This window comes from Phalacrocorax carbo, chromosome 1 (genome assembly GCF_963921805.1).
Source record: "Phalacrocorax carbo chromosome 1, bPhaCar2.1, whole genome shotgun sequence".
Taxonomy (NCBI): Eukaryota; Metazoa; Chordata; class Aves; order Suliformes; family Phalacrocoracidae; genus Phalacrocorax; species Phalacrocorax carbo.
In genome coordinates, this window is record NC_087513.1 from 154,501,854 (window position 1) to 154,520,292 (window position 18,439).

General features: G+C 38.3%; 1 protein-coding gene across 1 annotated transcript in view; it reads left to right on the forward strand.

The window, feature by feature from the left end:
* LOC135312493 (unconventional myosin-XVI-like) overlaps positions 1 to 17,763 on the forward strand; it is a 78,254-nt gene extending 60,491 nt beyond the window's left edge. Inside the window, exons 10-13 of the mRNA XM_064446392.1 lie at positions 7,551 to 7,661; positions 9,761 to 9,826; positions 11,092 to 11,219; positions 16,202 to 17,763. Of these exons, the coding sequence (XP_064302462.1) occupies positions 7,551 to 7,661; positions 9,761 to 9,826; positions 11,092 to 11,219; positions 16,202 to 16,271 (375 nt within the window). The 3' untranslated portion in view covers positions 16,272 to 17,763. The remainder of the gene's footprint in view (positions 1 to 7,550; positions 7,662 to 9,760; positions 9,827 to 11,091; positions 11,220 to 16,201) is intronic.
* Positions 17,764 to 18,439: the final 676 nt, after the last annotated feature.

The window sequence follows — 18,439 nt, forward strand, 5'->3', positions numbered from 1 at the left end:
TTGGGGTTGGGGTTTTTTGGTCCAAGGGCTTTTATTTTCTGTTATTTGGGAAACACATATACCAGAAGTATTTAGCCATTTAATAAAAAGCTACTTTAGAATTGGGGGGTGGAGGGGTTTAAAATAATTTACTGTGAGTTTAAAGCGTGACAAAAGAGCAAGATACTAATTCCATTTAAACCACATTCAGTTCAGAAAGACTGCATACTGCCTTGGCAGAATCATGGACACTCCACTGCTTTTTATTTGAATGTGTTTCAGAGGAAAGTGTTAATCATATGAGATCAATCAGTGAGTTCATGTGTCAGTCATACGAGTCCACCTCTGAAGGTCGTCAGCTTTGGAATCGCAGAGAGCACTCAGTTGCCTGTTCAGTCAGAAGATACCACAAGATGTTTTGCACTTGGCTTACGTCTTGGTTTCATGTCATACAGTTTCTGGCCTTGCTGACTGCGCAGTGATGCGATGAAAACACGGTTAATCCAAAAGAGAAGCACTGCTGGTCAGAAAAGTAAATGCTTGCAACCCTGTTAGAAGAAACCCTCTTATTCTTGTAGGAAAAGAGAGGCAGGTGTTCAGCTTAGGCTCTTGCTGAGACTGTCACTGGCTTCTAGATGTTCAGCGGGAGTGTGCATGAGAACACATATACTTCCTTCTGCTTGATTCTGTTTTGGTGTGGACCTAGGTGAAAGTATTCAAGTTCTCATTATCCCCAGGCTAGACTTTTGCTTTAGAGTTTGTGCAGTAAAACATACACAGAAACTGACCGGAAGAAGAGCAGCTGATCTCCCAGGTGAGAAAGAGCAACCAGAGGTTTTCGTGCTGGTGGTTTTCTCCTCCACCATGATCTAGGGTCACTTCAGGGTCACAGGGCAGATTTTCAAAACTTTACTCCTCCTACTGTTTCACCATGCTTCAGTGCAACTTCCCACAGCGGTTACAATTCAAAGGCAAGACAGCAGAAATAAAGATGAATCTCTTTTAGCTCCACTAGCTGGGGAATTTCTGCAGAAAACTCTCTGTGAAATTGTGCTCTACACGAGCTAGAAGGAAGGGGTGTCTTGTGGTCTTTCAGAAGCAGCAGGAACTGCAAACCTTGCCCAACATCTGCAATTGCTGAATAAGGAGTGGTGCTCCCTTGGAAATGGGTAAGCAGGAACAGTCCTGTCTGGGAAGTCAGCGCTAGGACAGGATAGGTTAGAAACTCTGCTGTTCCAGCTGTTGTGTTTATAAATGACTGGTTGCATTAAAAAAATTGTAGATTAAGAGAACTTTTCAGCTGGCAAGGGCTTAATAGGCTTTGGCTCTTATGGACAAAAGAGGGTAAAAGAGTTTAGTCACTTCAAGGAAAAATAGTTTAATTTTAGTAAACTAAAAAATTCCCATGTTCGACAAATGAAAATATGAGCCTTTTCTTTTTCAAAGTGACGTAATTGTGATCCTGGAAACTGGCCTTTCTGTCATAGATACTTCTTGTTTCGGCATGTGCTTGCTAATGCTTTTTTGGTTGTATTTATTGGCAGTCTCAGTCTTTTACAGAACATTAAGCTGCAGTAACTTAAACATATTGCTTACGATGACCAGTGTTGTTTCTTCCATCCTCTTCTCTTGTGGAATAAGGAGATACCTATCACAGCTGGCCCCTGGCCCCAGGAGTCAAGAGGCAGAAAAACCTGCCTTAGTTGAAGAAAAGCAACCAAGACCAAAACTTCTGTGTCCTTTGAATATTCTTGTTAATGTATTTTTTGTTACCCTGTGAGGATGGGGACAGTATTCTATACCGCCTGCCCTGACATGAACTGCAGGTGTAGGTATATCGTATCCATGTTTGTGTATATAATACATAGACGTTAGTTTCCAGAGCTGGTATTTCCCAGTAACACATTTCTATTATTTTTTTTTTTTAATTTCACAGTTTGTGAAGTAAAATTTTTCTTTAGTGCTGATACCAAAGGAAAACTTTGAACATCCCCTTCCCCCTGCCCCCGCCTCTTGGGTATATTAATTCTAATGGGTTTTACTATCTTTTATTCTCACCAGTTGCATTCCAAACTACATTCAAAGTAATCAAGTACTCTTCAATTTTTCAACAGGATATGTGGAATCATTACTTGGATTCGTATATTATTGAAATAGATCAGCATGATATTTCCTTTGCTTTGTGTCAGAAATTTCATACATTCTTAGGCAATATGGCATGCAGATTAGGTCTTTATTGGGGGATCAGAGAGAAAAAAATCATCTTAATACATCAGAAACATGCATTTTTATTAGAAAAAGCTCGTAACTTTTTGGGCTTTGAGAAAACTAACAGCTCAAATTTATACATAGCCTCAGGGGTTTTTTTAATTGCAAAAATAATGAAAAAGAGCCTTAACAAAATATTATTTCTCATGAAGTGAGATTTTTATTACATGAAGCATAGGAGAGGAGGATCAAATGACTACATTGATGAAGCATTCTGGGTCTCTCTTGGCTTGTATTAGCTTTTGCTTTCTCCTAGATAAAAGATGCTCTTTGATCATCTGTAATGTCAAGGTATGTGCTGCCAAACAAAGAAATAATTTCCAGAATTTTATCATAGCTGGCAATTTCTCTTCCTCTCAGCTGGGAAGGATATTTTTCTGACCGCAGATTGGAATTACTGGCCTGGAACTCAATTATGTGTTTCATGCTACAAACAAATAGAGGTTAAATCTTTCCTTTTTCTTACTTGGGTCTTTTTAAAGAAATATTTTGTCTTTGGCTTATAATTCTTGTTTACATATTGTTGGCCGTATGAACTGTGTGATCGAGTACCCCCTGATGCCCTTTGATTGTTCTGGAATCACTTACCACATATACAAGGGACAACCACGTGTCTCGTAGTACTACACATAAGAGCCAGGACACGTACTTATTTCAGCAATATATGTATTTAAAAAAATGGAAACCATTAGAGATTATTACCTGAGCAGGTTGTGAATGCTGTTAAGTACATGTAATTTAAATGAGTAAATAGGAATCTTCATTGTTAGCATTACAAGAAACCCAAAACCTAATAACTTCCAGAGGTGTAGTTCTATTGGAACTTATGTTGTATTTATCGTTGTTTTTCTTTTATGTCTCATAAAATATGCATCATGCAATCTGTTCAGTAGCCAGATACATGCATCGAGGTGAAAAAAATTGAGAAAACTCATCTGTATGCTCAGAAAAGTAGAAGAACAGAATTTGAAGGAGCCCACCAATAAGTCATTAAAATAATGGAAATAATGTTTACTACCAGGTCAAACTGGTTGTGACTCTAATGCATTTAGAGTTTCTAATTTCTATGTGATTTATTTGCTCATTGAGCTGTGAATTTTGATGCAAAGAGTGTTAGAAAATGCTGAATCATCAAATCCTAAACTCTGTAGAAAAAATAAGTTAATGGGAAAAGATTTCAATTCCCTTACTTGGAGTTTAACTGAGCACTTCACATTTCTAACCATCTGTCTATGGAGTCAGCATCTTTGGTATACCTAGATTATGAAACAAAAACAAGCCAGGACCTGTTCTCTGGCCTAAGGATATGTGGGATTTGTCAGTGCGCATCCATAAGGCAAAACTCTTTTTTCCCTCAGATGGGGCTGTGCCCAAACAGCCCATGGGAAATGACCACTGACATGTGACCTGAGTGATACCTGGGTGTTATCTGCCTGAGTGCTGGCTGGCATGAGCCAAGAACATGCAAGAAAGTGTGCTAACAGTTCAGAAAATATGGAGAACCCCTGGGCAGTGCTCGAATCCAAACCCCTTTTATTGACAAATAAACACATTTGTCTCTAGCCTAGTGTAGGTTTAATCTTAATCGAGGAGATTAAGAGAAGCTCATTCTCTAGCACAGGTGTTCTGAGTTTTGATAGCACACAAGGGCTTATAGTGAAGACCTCTGCCCGCGTTAGTCCCGCAAGCTAGGTGGCCACACTAACAGGGAAGGACGCCACAGGCTTCTGTCTTCCATCTGCTTTTCACCTACAAAGACCTTAAAAAAGGTTCTTGGGATTCTTTGGTAATTTTGTTGTACTCCAATGTGCATCATCAAAAACATATGTCAACATGTAATTAACTTTTTGTTTGCCAAGTGGAATTCTTGTTTTCTGGCCAGCCTTACATCCAAATGCTATCATTAAAAATAAAAGAACAAAAATGTCATCTTCTGTGTGACAAAAAAAATCTTCATTCACCTTAATAGGGTGAGGAATGCACCTCCAGAATAGGTAGACAGAAAGACACAGATACAGCAGGGAACCTGTGTTTGTCTGTCTTGTTTGCAACTCACATTCTGCTTTCTGACCTGAAAATACAAATATTTTAAAAAGCAAGTATTTTAAATAGGAAGGAAAAAGGAGAATGGTCACAGTAACATTTTGATAGACTCCACCATTTTTGGTGTCCATCTTTTCTGAGATAAATAAATCAGTGAGGTAAGGACTGTGGGAAGGGACATCATGAAATTTTCAGCTGGCCTATTTGCAGAGTTTATGTGTTGGAGTAAGTACATTTTACACATACATGTAAAAAACAATCATTACATCAGCTAAGTCTAGTAAAAATCTCCTTGAGTACTTCCTGTTTTGCATTTGTACATTTATTGCTCTTTGGACTTAATGGAATGAGAGGTGTTTTTTCACCATTATTACGGGGAAAGAAGGAAATAGAAAGCATCACTGAAGTCCCATTGGGCACTACTGCCTCTTGTCCTTGTACATCTATGCAGCAAGTACATCTAGAGCTACTGTTGTTAGGTACTTACTTTCCTTCCTTTTTTAAAATGCGTTGCTACTTTATCTGTCTAGTTCAACATCTGTTGCAGGTGGGATGCAGATTAGATGCCTGCCTTTCCTGTTTTAGTGGGTGAGTGGGAAAACATTGAAAATCTCTTGTTAATACTCATGCTCTTACATGCATATGAGGTTTACATATACCATTTTAGTCGTCAACATTTATTGTCTGTTGGTAGAGCTGATAAAAAAAGGACTCGGCTTTCTGTGAGGAGTTTCCCGGTTTCCTCCTTTTCTTGTTTTAAGCATTATTTTCTACTGAATATATTTGTCTTTAGAGGAATAGTAAGGAAATTATTAAAGACTAAAGCAGAGGTCCCCAAATTTTTCCAGTCACTGTGTCAGTCCCAACATGAAGTCCTTTGAAGTTCACTATGTTGTGAAAATCTCCGCGATGCTATTACAAGAAACAAATAAGCAATACTAGCTGTAGCATTTGAAGAAGAGAAAATAGTAGAAGCGTGTTCTCCATAGATAAAAGGTACTGCAGGGCTCTGGGACTCAACAGAAGCTGGGACCTTGCAAGCCCTGCTTGCACATAGCTTTTGTCTGTGAGGAGCTATGGCTTCATACATGCTGTGTAATATTTCTTAGAATTAATTTTGCTCTATTTTGCACTTCTTCAGTGATTAAGCTTGTGTCTCGTTATTCAGTACTGGACTTACATGATTACAAGAGTAGGCTGAGTTGCACAAGTGACTGGAAATCAAGTATAGTACTTGACAGTTTGTTTGGACTGTGAGCAACTGCAAAATATTAGGATAACTAAGACCATAAAAAAAGCTTGGAAGCTAGGAAAAAATATTCATAGTGGCATAGAGTGAGTGAAACGTGCAGTAAGTACAGATAAAAAGAGGTGTCTTGGGTCTGTTTTTTGTTGTTTTGGGTTTGTTTGTGCTGACATGAGAGCAGTCATTTTTTGACAAACACCTTGAACCATGAGATATTTAGTGTAGTATGAAGTGTGAGGTTGATATTTTACAATTTGCATTTGTATTTCCCTGTTTGTAGACTAGAGAAGGTTTAAAGGCTCTTTAACTTCATTTGTACCATACCAGCATATGAATATGAGTGAAGCTGGTGAGAAATTTAAACAGAAAATACAGCAAGATTTTGTTTTATGTCATACGGGCTAGTGGTTCTGTGGGTGTGGCGTCTGGTGTGCATTGTTTGTTTCTTCTTGGTAAAATAGAAGAGTAAGCAATGCCATCTGTTTTATGACTATTAGTTGAATATTTTGATACTGGTATTCAATATTCCTATCTTTAGAAGAAAAATTTTGACAGAGCCAAAGATCTATGATTTAGAGAAGATACAAAATCATATCTAATTCATCATGCTTGTTTATGACTACAAACCTCCTGGTCTTTGCTTGTGGGTGTCTAAAAAATCACATGTGAATGAGTGTTCATATGTACGTTTCAAGAACCTAGAAGTGCTGAGGCATTAGATTAAATTCTTCAGCAATATCACACCGTGCAGCTCTGACAAGTGTAGGAAAAGAACCCAGAGCTCCATGATATCTGAACTGGACCTTGAACCCATGGAAACAACAAAAGTTTGGTAGTTTGGGATCAGATGCCCAGTATTAAACATCGGTATCCATAGTCTTTGGGGTCTTCCTCTTGCCAGAAGCACGCTCCGTGTTCCCTCCGAAATCTCCCAGTCTGCTTGCTGCTTCTGTCCCTGGCTTCCTGCCACAGGCCGCTGCCAGAGGCTGAGGATGCCGAGTTGGCCTCCAAGGAAGGGCAGTGTCTGCTTTTCTCCTGAACCTTCATCTTAAACAGAACAGTAGAACAAAGGAGTTTCATCTTCATTGTCCATCCTCAAAACAGACACCAGGAGGGTATTTTAGCAAACTCTGAACAAACCCGTCAGAGACATCTCCATTCTGCCATCGTTCCCATGAGAATTTTCTCTTTCCAGGTATTCTGCCGAGATGCAAAAATTATTTTCTTTCGGCTGACGTAAAAAAGGAGTCAACCTGCATTTTAGGTGTTGATCATAATTTATAAGCACAATGCTTAATGTATCCATGTTTATTTTGACGTTAATCAAATTTCTCTTATCACTGACTCTTTCTTCTGTCTCCTATTCTGTCTTTTGGATTTTGATTTGGTTTCCTTAGCATTTACTTTACCTGGCAGAGCTTATGCTATTCCTCCTAAATCTCAGAAATATTAAGCCCATTTCACTTGCCACTTTTGCCTGAAGTAGCTGCTTCTGAGTCTCTTCTGGTCTCTTTGACAGTGTGATTCCCACTTCTTATTAACTCCCTTCTATTCTGCAGGAAAAATTCCAATAGAATTTTAAATCCTGTATGATGAAGAGTAGCATGAGAGCTTTGTTGAACACTGCAATAAATAGCTTACAGGTGTGCTAACTTTTATTGTCTTGACTTCTTCTGCCATAAACATTTAATGAAGAGAGCAGGAAACCTGCATTTGAGCTGGGAATCTTTATGGGTTCAGGGATAGCAAACGGCGCTCGAGTAGGGGTCTATGTTCTTAAGAGCCCATCAGACTCATGCAGTTTTACACCTTCACATCGATAACAAATTCTGATGTTCTTTTCTTGCTTAAGATTAATGATGTGTAATTGTTTGAGAGGAGTGACTTTCCAGTTTCCTAATGCATTTTTTTTCCAAAAAACCTAGTGATCTAGGCTTATACTTTGGATTAGAACAATACAGTACAGAATGATTCATTGTGAAGTTACTTTGTTTCTCTAATTTGTGTTTTCTAGATCAAGCTAATGCCTCCAGCTCCAAATGACGACCTGGCTTCTCTGAGTGAGCTCACAGACAGCAGCCTGCTTTATGAGATTCAGAAGCGTTTCAATAATAATCAGATATATGTGAGTTGCTACTCACCCATCAACAGTAAGCTTTGAAAAAGGATCAAATGAGAGAACAGGAAAAATACTGTCACAAGTACTGGACAGCCACCTGCCCCAGACTCATGACTAATGTTTAAATGGATCAGGACGTATGAGTGCAATTTCTCAAGTTTATATAGGGAAAGCAGAAATATAAAATGGAATAACACTTCAAATAGGTTGGGATAAAAATCATCTGCGTTTATTTCACAGCGCAAGAGTATTGGTAAAAATGGATGGGCACATGTAATCTTCCCTCTCAAACTGCCAAAAGATCCTTCCGCCTTTAACATTATGTTAACTTGATTAACACGATTACTTGAAATTTAAAAGAAATGTAGATTTTAAAAACTTAGAATTCAGCATGGAGATTTAATTACTCATTATCTCTCCCTATATTACAGAAAACATTCTCTATATTGTAACATTAATTATCCAGATACCAAATGAAATAATTACAGCAAGGTTTTTGCAAAGCAGGTTTTCCTGGTTTTGCCTTATTAAACTTGGGAGACATCTGCTTTGGTGTAGATTACTTCTGGAGAAAAATCTGCACTTGCAAATTTTGGTGTTCCTGTTCATTTCTTATTCATAGCTTATTTCAAACTTACTGAACAGCTGAGCGGCATGTTAATGTGAAGCGTGCAGACTGGTTTTAAATGTATACGTTGATTGCAGTGTTTAGACTAAAGGAATATGGGGAATCGGCATGTTGCTGTGAATACTTTTGAAACTTTGGGAACTTCAGTTCTACCTGTTATAGCACTCAGTTATAATAAAAATTCTGGTTTTTAGACTCATGGACCAAATTCTATTTTATTATGAGTATTTCTTTTGCTTTCTCTCACTTTTGAAGGTGCCAAACACAGATAAATTTAACTGAATTCAGGAGGATCCACAGATATTCAGTATTTATATGTATTAAAAAAGTTGTCTGTTATTTTAAAATACTGGAGATTTTACCTGTGAGGGTCTCATACCCTGCTCTAGCATTCTCAGCTTAATGGAAATTTATAGGCAGAGATCATTAATATTCTGCTCAACAGCAGCCATTGTGCTTTGGTAGAGTGTCAGCATCAGTGCTGAAAACCCTTGCATCTTTGGGTGATTTGCTTCTCGGACTTAGAGGGAAAATCCCTTGATCCAATTCCAAACCAAAATCCTCCCCAGCACTGAACACGTCCTGTTTCATGTTTCGGCAAGCCTAATAGAGTGCCGTTCTGAAGGAAAACCCAACAGTGACGTTTTCTGCCCCCCCACCCGCCCAAGGTACTTCGTTTTGAAAAAGGCAGCATGACTGGGACTGTTCACATGATGGTTTGTTGTCTGACCTCTTCAGAGACAGGGGTCCAGCGTTTTTGCATTCTGAGCACATGATATGGCAGCAGCTACTTATGTGGAGTTAGAAGTGTGGCAGCGAGGGGGACCTACAATCTTATACTTAAGTATATCTTTCACATAGGAGTGTTTAAATATGAAATAATAACATCTTGGCACCATTGTATTCAGTGGATGGTTTGCTATTTTAAATACAGCCAGGATTTTTTTTCTGTATTCATGTACATCTGTTCATATACACATACGCATGTGTAAATACTTGTATATGTATCAATTGCTCTGTCTTGTCCCACAAGCAACGTATTTTACTGTATCACTTCTGTCTAATTAATACAACGTTTGTAAATTCTGTCATCTATCTCATAAAAATAATTGCTTGAGAAGCTGGCTTATGTGGTAGGCATGTCACATTTTTGTAGTTTAGCAAATAGTAAGTTTCAAATTAACTTTCAAGTAATCTACCAATAATATATGCAGTGCAATTCTTCTATGCATAATTTTCCATTATGAAGAACTCAGTTTTATTACAAAAACAATAATTAATGCTATCTGAATTGTAAATGTAGATCTCAGTTTAAAGTTATGAAGTTAAAAGCTCTGAATTTGCAGATGATGTTTAATATGTTGATAGCTAGATTTAAGATGCTTTGCCAAAAGTCCCTTCTGGAGGAAAACCATTAGCCTCCTTAAAGATTTAATTTCTTAATTAATAAAGCAATAATATCTTCTTATTTTTTCAGACCTACATTGGTGATAAACTGCTGCTTGTTAACCCATTTAAAGAGCTTCCTATTTATTCTACCATGGTAAGCATTCTCTCTTCAGAACGTTACAGTGCAGGTCTTTTTCAGTGAATTCATGTAATTCCTTTGGAAGTCTAAACCGCTCAAATTAATTAACATATATACTTTTTTTGATATTGAGAGAATATTAGGTTTTGAAATTTTAGAAAAGAAATTAATTTCTTCCAAGGTACCACAATTTTTTTCTGTGTCTTACTTGTAAAACAGCCATGTTGCTAAAGTTGTGTATGAGCAGGAGCACTTTCAATTGCTTAAAAATAGTTCCTGATGTGTAAGATGACCTTGGTGGTTTCTCCCACTGCCAAACTTGCAAAAATAGACACATTGGTTGTTTGAGCTCACACCCCCTTGCCCAAAACACACTCATGGAGATGATGACCTTGAGTGGTGCAGAAAGGCCCCAAATGGCAGCCTGTGCTCCACACCAGGCCACTCAGTTCAGACGCCGTGCAGGCGATGGGCGCAAAGTCCTATGTTCCAACTGTCCCCCAGCCTGTGTTAATTTTCTAAACCTATGAGAAGGTCTTTCAAAAGCTATATAGAAAGGTAGGTAAATTAATTTATTTAAGGATATTTGTAAAATGGTATAGTGTTTCTGCTCACAATCTTACCTAAATCACATCTGTATTTTCATTATTATATTTATTTATTCTGAAAGAACAGAGCTGTAGATATTGGCAGACTCTCTACTTTTTCTGAAATCTGCTTGATATTAGCTGAAAGAACATCAAGATATCCTCATAAAAAAATGAGGTTTCAGTAGCAGATAATTGATTCTACTCATATTTAAGCTTTAAGGACAGTACTTGTTGGCAGCTACATGTATCACAAGTTATTCTCTATTGCAGAGGGAGTATTTGTGGGGCACTGCTCTGTCATGTAATAAATGAATTCATTTATCAGTTAAGGCTTTGATTTTCATGAGATGATTGTGTTTTGTTTGTAAGATTTTTAAGTCAAGACATTGAGGAACTATAATCATGAGGTATAAAAAAATAACTGAATAGGTTTTGTTTGACTCAATGCACAAACCAGTATTGCTGAGTCCTGTAGTTACATTTAATTTTGTATCTTAATTAGATCTTCTATGCTTACAGCTCTGTTTTCTTTAATTAAAATCTTCATAGATGCTGTAATGGTACCACATGTATGCATACAGAGATTCTGTTCATAATGCTTAGAGAGCTTTACAAAAGACCCAGGCTTAAGGGGTGAAGCATAATTAGTTTGAAATGTGTTGATCATGTTAATTTTCTACAATTTTTCAGGTCACCCAGCTTTATTTAAGTAACTCTGGAAAACTGTGTTCCTCACTTCCCCCACATATATTTTCCTGTGCTGAAAGAGCTTACCACGTGCTATTCCAGGAGCAGCGTCCCCAGTGCTTTATCCTCAGGTGAAAATTTATCTTTCTATTAACTAATTTGCAACTCCTGCCTTTCAGCTGTTTCCCCCAGGACTCAACAGTTGAGATTTCCATTTTATGTTTTCCTCCAGCTGATTTCGTTCTGTGTACTGACCTCTGTATCATACGTTAGAGTGAAATAGAACTGAAAAAGGTTTAATTACATCTCAAGTTCATACATTCTCTTGGGGAGTTGCCACTCCATCTAGCTGTATCTAATTAGGATCAAAGAGTTAATGGTAAAGAATGTTTGCAAATATTACATGGGTCAGGATTAGAAACAGAAACTAATGGCAATAAAAATGGGAAGTCCTCAGCTAAATGATGAACCTCTGAGTTGGGGCACCTGTATTGTGTGGCTTCTTATTTGGCGCTTCAAAATGGACTTCACCCAGTTCCTTTATTCACAGTGTTGTTGCAGTGATAAATAACTTCAGGACTGTGAATAAATGTATTAGAAATCTCCAGTGAAAGAGAGTTTCATCTGAATATGCTGGGTTTATAATGGTGAAACACTGAGTTCACTTGGAACTTTTGATCCCCAAATCTGTTAATCCCTTCCCTTCCTTCATCCTAGCTGAAAGCAATGAGTCTGGTGGATTTGGTGTAGTTGCTCAGAGAAATTCGTTGCTCGATCTTGTCGCTTTGACAATTGCTGTTGGCTGAAATATTGGCAAGGGTTTGCAGAACTTTGAGGGGGTGGGGGATAAAGGTGATTTTGATTTGACCAGGAATAAAGGCTGATCTATTTGATAAATCGTATAATTGTTCTTGAACTACCCCTAATTATAAGGAAACTGAATACTGTGAAATGGAGAGGATATGATACTCAAAAGCAGCTGATAATGCTGTTTTAGAGTTAAAATACTTAAAATTAGCACATAAATACAATCATGTATATCCATTTTTATTGCATTCTTTTTATGCGGATAGAGACTCCTGTGAGTATGTTCAGTATGTTGTCTTCAAATACATCTGAATAATGTAATTAAATATTGCTTTTAAAAGTGTAGTTTATGAGAAAGCATAGCTTATAAGTTTCTAAATTATAAATGTATAAATTAATTATGTGTGGAACTGATTGTTGATTTGTTGAAGCAAATGGTAACCTTTTTATAACATAATCAGAACGGCATAGTTATTTATCCAGTGAGCAGTGACATTTAAGCAGAGGTACAAGAAATATTAGTAAATCATTATTGTGTATTCATATTATCCTCTTTTAAATATTAACTCTTTTTTAGGTGTAATAACTTTGCTAAACCTAAGAAATATCCTAATGCACTATTTTCAGCATTTTCTTCAAAGTAGGAACTTGGGACACAGCTAATTGATTAATATATCTGTGAAGTTGTCTGTAAATGTAGACAGAGAAGAAACAGAAAATAATATTTATTTACACTTCAAGAAAAAGGCTAACTGCCACATTAAGTATTGTGTAGTAGTGCACAAAGAGCATTGTACTTAATAATAAATGGCTTTGATATCAGGGAACACTGATGATTTTATATCAGAATGTCAAGGCATGTGTTAAGGCCCACTGTCTTGATCCCAGCCCAGCCCAGCCCACTACAGCTTGCTATAAACCAGTGACCTGACAGATAATGTGACAAGAGGGTGCTCTGTTGATGGCATCAGCACCTGGCAAAGCATTTGCATATCACATCAAGGCAGCCCGTAGATATGCCGTCCTAAAGTATCCTTTAAGTAGATAATTAATTAGATCTAAAGGTCACTTGTGAAAATGGAAGCTGAAAGGAAAGCACCTGGTAATTTGGAATAGGAGATAAGTACAGCTGCAACTTACAGAAACACCTAGAATCTGTTCTTTGTAAAAGCTTTCTTCTGCTAGCACTAAATGAGAAAACAGGAGGGAATTGAGGTCTCTTAGAAGTTCATAAAGAGGTATCAAAAATGGGGTATTCTCATTATACTTGTCTATAGGAGGAATCTAAATAATGAATGTCTGGAAAGTAAAGGTGATACAGGAAATGTCCATTGGTTTTCTGACAATAATAATAATATGAAAAATATCCTTGACGTAACTCAGGTTACTTGCTTACCCCTTCGCTGTCACGTGATTGTGTGTGTGTGCATGAACTTGTGTCTGTGGTTGAACTGGATTTCTGCTTTCTTGCTCTTTCAGCTGTAAAACAACATTAGCTATCAGCAAGAGAAGGTTCTTCCACCACTATGAGGGAGGATTCATTGGTTACATCGATGCTAATACACAGCATGGAGCAGGGCTAACTTTCTGGCCCTGAGGGCATGTGGTGTAGCATCCAGTCAGTTTTCCTTTGATTTTTCGCTTGAAGAGGGGTTCGTGGAGAAGTTTTCAAGATCTCAGTTTTATTTCCTACCAAATAACTGTGATTCTGCAGTTCCAAAATACTCCAAGATTTGTGTTTTACTTTGTTTCCTCCAAGCTCTCTTATCAAGCGTACTCTTCATTCCTGAGTAGGAAACTCAGTACATGTTTGGCCTGTGGTCTGTAATTTTAGCATCTCTCCAGTTATAAAGCTGAGTGGTGGATGCAATTCTGTGCATGCCTGTATAGTGCAATGAGTGCTCCTAGTCACACATTTTAAAAGCAAAAAAATACACTTCCCTCTAATGTGGAATCACAGGCTGAATGAAGATGGAGGAGCTCAGAGAAGCTCTCTGTAGCTAGAAAGGCCATTTCGTATGGGCGCTCAGGAGGAAGGAGGCAGTGGATGAACAAGTGAAAAGGACTCATAAATCCATGAGAACGTTACCCTGGAACAAGCTGTCTAGGAATGCTTCTGCCCTCTGACCTTTGGCTGCTCATTTCCTCATTTCTACACCATCCTTGGTGTCACCACAACCATTCAGGTGGTGGCATGGTCAGCCGGGCTGGAGAAACACTCTCAGGTCAGAATTACACCAGGGAGGGTGGTGGTGATGTTGAGGAGCTATTTTAACCTGAAGCCATTCCAAAGCCAAGTGAGATGAGTTGCCAGAGCAGGCCTGGCAGGGCTCACTGGTTTTAGTAGTGGTTTTGGCTTAGACTAAACAGTTCCTAGAATCCTTGTGCCATGTTTGCTGCTGTTGTAACATTGGGATGGTCGGCTTGAGACGCTGTCCGTGTCAGAGCCCTTACAGTGAGGAGTGTCGGTGTGCTACACGGGAAAATAGCCGCACCAAATCAGAAAGGTGCTAGTTTTTTCTGGTTTTTATGAGTAGTAAACCCAGTGAAAGTAGATTATCCCTGTGGGTATGCACTAACCTCAAGGTGAAGTTCCCTTGATATCTGCAAGAGAACCCATTTTGGCATAGGAGCACTCTTGGAATTGCACACCGAGAGTACGCTTTTGCCTTCTGTTGTCATCCTTAGCAAGAGAAACATGATGTGATTATAGAATAAAACTCTTAAATCTATATTTATTTTTAGTCTACTTTACTTTTACTTATAATAATAGTGTATAGTGTAAGTAATTTGTTAGTATAATTTATAAACATAATTATGCTTGAATATTATTGTAAAGATTTTACCATAAGAAGAGGCTACTCTTTTGATGGGCACGTTGTGGCATGGTACGGAGCAGTGAGAATTAGTACTGTACCAGCGTTTTACTTTTCATGTGCAATTCTGAAAATACATCTAGCTTAACTCTTAACTGCCAGAGAAGAACCAAGTGATGGCAGTCTGTGTAACTCTCACCTGAATTTTTCCTGAAAAGGTTGAGTGTGTTATTTTAAAAATTGGTAATTTCTTTTTGGAGGTCGTTTATATTCAGTACATCGAGCTACCCACAATCTTTTCAAAAGGACTGGGAAGAATATCAGCAAATGTACCCTTATTCATGTTAATCCTGTCATCTTCATCAAGCTTTGTTGCTAGTTTATTTTGTGGAGATAAAGTTTGTTTTCCATTAGCAATGTTTTTCAGCTCTTTTTTTATCTGCCAAAGAGTAATTACAAAAAGATACTTCCCATGAGTTTAGTGGCCATTACTAATGATTCATGAATTACCCTTTTATTGGACACATACTGTTGCTAATGAACTCTGCATGCAGCGTAACCCTTAATGATACTGTTTTTCTTAGCCTCGTCATTTTTCCTCCCACATTTTCCCAAGAGAGGATAATGAAAAGAGATGAAGGCACCTGAAGTTGTCTGAGTTGGAACTCAGCTGCCTAAGTCCAAAGCTATGGACCTGAAACCCTTGCTGAACTACCAGACTCTGCTTTCTGACCTTAAAGGGCTACTTCAATTCTCAGCCCATTCGCGTGTTCAGGAGAGGCTCATAGTTTCTGGCAGGGCGGAGTCTTACAGCACTATTTAGTTCATGCTTAAGCCTGCCGGGGATCCAGGAATTTTACATTTTTGTACCAAAGTCCCTTACAACAAGCTTTCTCAAAGCATTGATAATTCACATCACTGAGATCAGAATCTTTATAAATCAGACATTCACCCATGAGCAGTTGTGCTTGTTGTATAGGATGCTGCTCATAGCTCTTGCCCTGTTCTCTCTCCCTCATATAACTTCCATCTGGTTTCTGTTGATTTGTTTTCACTGGTTTTCTTTCGTTAGCTGTTTGTCTCTAGTGATGTATTTAGAGTAGAAGCCCTTCAGGGCCAGCTCATTTCTATATTGTTTCCTTAGCCAGATATGGTTGGAGTCTCCTTTCTCCACATCACCGATAGTGCTGATGGTAGCAATTAGATATATGGAAGCAGAGACTCCACCCTTTTCTTTGGGAATAAACAGCAGCGATTTGGCAGTGCGTGCTCCTGCGATCACAGGGAAAGGGTCTGTAGCTGCAGATCTACTGTGCTCAAAAGTCAAGCCGGTAAAAAGTCAGCACTCCTGTCAGGAGCGCGGCTGTTCTCAGAGAGCTGAGCTACCTGCTGTTTGCAGCAACGGCACAGGCTGTGCCAGATGAAGACAAATTCTCCCCTTTGTACCATCTTCACCTAATATTTACTTTTTCTGTTTTCTGTGCTTAAAGACACTGTAGGTATGGAATTGTCCCATCTCTCTGTGGCATGCACCGCTTGGTGTGTGTCAGGTCACCTTAAGACTGCTTAGTCGAAGGCAAGCTTTAAGACCAAGAGCAAGTCAAAGAGAAGTTTCCAACAACTGGTTAAAATATAAGAAAAAAATTCAAAATGGAGTTCAATAAAATGATCTATCAAATGTGAAATGTTCTTCCCTAGCAGCAAGATTCTTTTGTAAGGTGTTGTTCACGTGAGAAACAGATTTAGCGAATCTTGAAATTTCCTCTTGGGGCTGCTTTGGAGAGTTGCCCAAAAAACCAACGACACTGACTCACAAACAGCAAATACCCACCTCCAAGGTATTTCCTTACAGATCTGGAAGAATACTGCTGTCCCAGTATGAATCCTGGAGTTAACTTAGGTCCAGACCAGTCCTTTGCAGGGAAAATGAAGTGTTGAAAATATCTTTTTGAAGTTTATCCTTTAATCTAAGGAAATCCATTGTTTTGCAACTTAAATTAGAAGGTATAGGGCGCTAAGGAATTTACTGCTCAGTTTAGTGGTAGAATTCCTCTGCTCCTGTTACATGACCCAGTGAAAGTGGGGATCTGGCATTGCCAAACTTGCTTCGCGGTACATGAGTTTGATTTCTGTCTCTCATTGTTTGGGCCTCTCTGACACATCAAATCCCTGCTTTGCTGGCTCCCTTTGCTTCATGCAGGCTCATGCCTCTCCCCAGGCAGCAAAGCAGACAACGTGAAAAAAATAATCCTCTTTCAGTCTTGTAAAACGAATCACCCATTACATAAAATACTACCCATAAATATCAGTGGCAGAATATTCCAGGACTGTACAACTGCAAGTAGAGCGTTCGCTTTGCAGAGGCTGGGCATGCCGTATGAACGTACAGGAGATAGAACAGGCAGTGGAACGCTGAAGCACCTTCTGCAATGACAAAGGAGCAGACGGTGCCCTGTAATGTGTTAGGTCAGCTACCCAAAGCTCCACTTACACTTCTGTCACTCGTACATTCTTTACAAATTGCAGGTAGTTAAGAATATTTCCTGTAAAAGTACTTAATTACTCCTAAATTATAAATGAAACAAGTTTCTAATTTTCTGCCTTGACCTCTGCATTGCGTTAAAAACCTTACACCTACAGAACGCAGATTTAACACAGATTTGAGATAGGGTCTTTAGTGTAACATCATTACATGCTGTTCATGGAAGGGAACCCTCTGCAAACCCAGTGGCAACCCTTCTGTGCCTGAACTTTGTGCTTCCATGGTAGAAACACAGACATCATCATGTTTTAAAGAAGCTTTCGAATTGCACTTTAGACTCTTACAATTCCAGCAATGTTAAAGCACTTTATTTTGCAGAAAATTCAGGAAGACCCATTTAAACTCTGTGAAGATGGTTTTCATCTTCAAATGTAATAAACAACTTACTACTATTTCACTTTCATGTTGCCTGTTTCAGTTTTCTTTGTGACTGTGGTCTTTGTCTGCTACTGTCTGTTCCCCTAAACACCATATTAAGTCTTTGCTACTGAATCGGTTAAAAAACAACCAAAAAAATCAATTTAAAGTTCTCAGGATGACCCGGATCAGTCTTTCCACTTTTTTTTTTCTTCAGTTACTTCACACCTCATCAAGTGTTTACTCACTGAAATTGAGTGTTTTACAACAGCAAAGCATTTGGCCAAATTATGGAAGAGTTTATTATCATTTATTTTCAATTACTTTTCTCTTTTGAACTTTACTTTTAGTTTATAACAAGCCACCATCCCCCCTGTGTGCTTAACACCAAAAGCTGACTTTATGTAAAATTTGTATGGAAGTTACAGTATAAAATAACATTATGTTATGCTCTTAAATAGCCAGTAGGTGGGCTTTCCGTAATTCGCTTCCTTCTGACTGCATTTTGCTCCTGCTGTTCAGGATACAAAAATGCGTTATGCACTGACAAGGCAAGTGAGGAGATGTCTAGGAAGCCTAAGTATAGTTTATAGGCTTGTTAAAAACTAAGGATCCTTCGTCAGTCAAGCCAATGGCTTATGGGATGCTGATGGCTAATTTGGTGAATTAAAATACAATAATGAATATATCAAATGAAATTTTATAATTTTGTGTATATTAGCAGCCAGGAATGTCAATATCCAATGGTTTTGTTGTGATATAAATCACATTTTTAAGCCAAATAATCTGGAATGAAGATAAGTCCTTGTCTTTTAAAGTGGAATGCCTT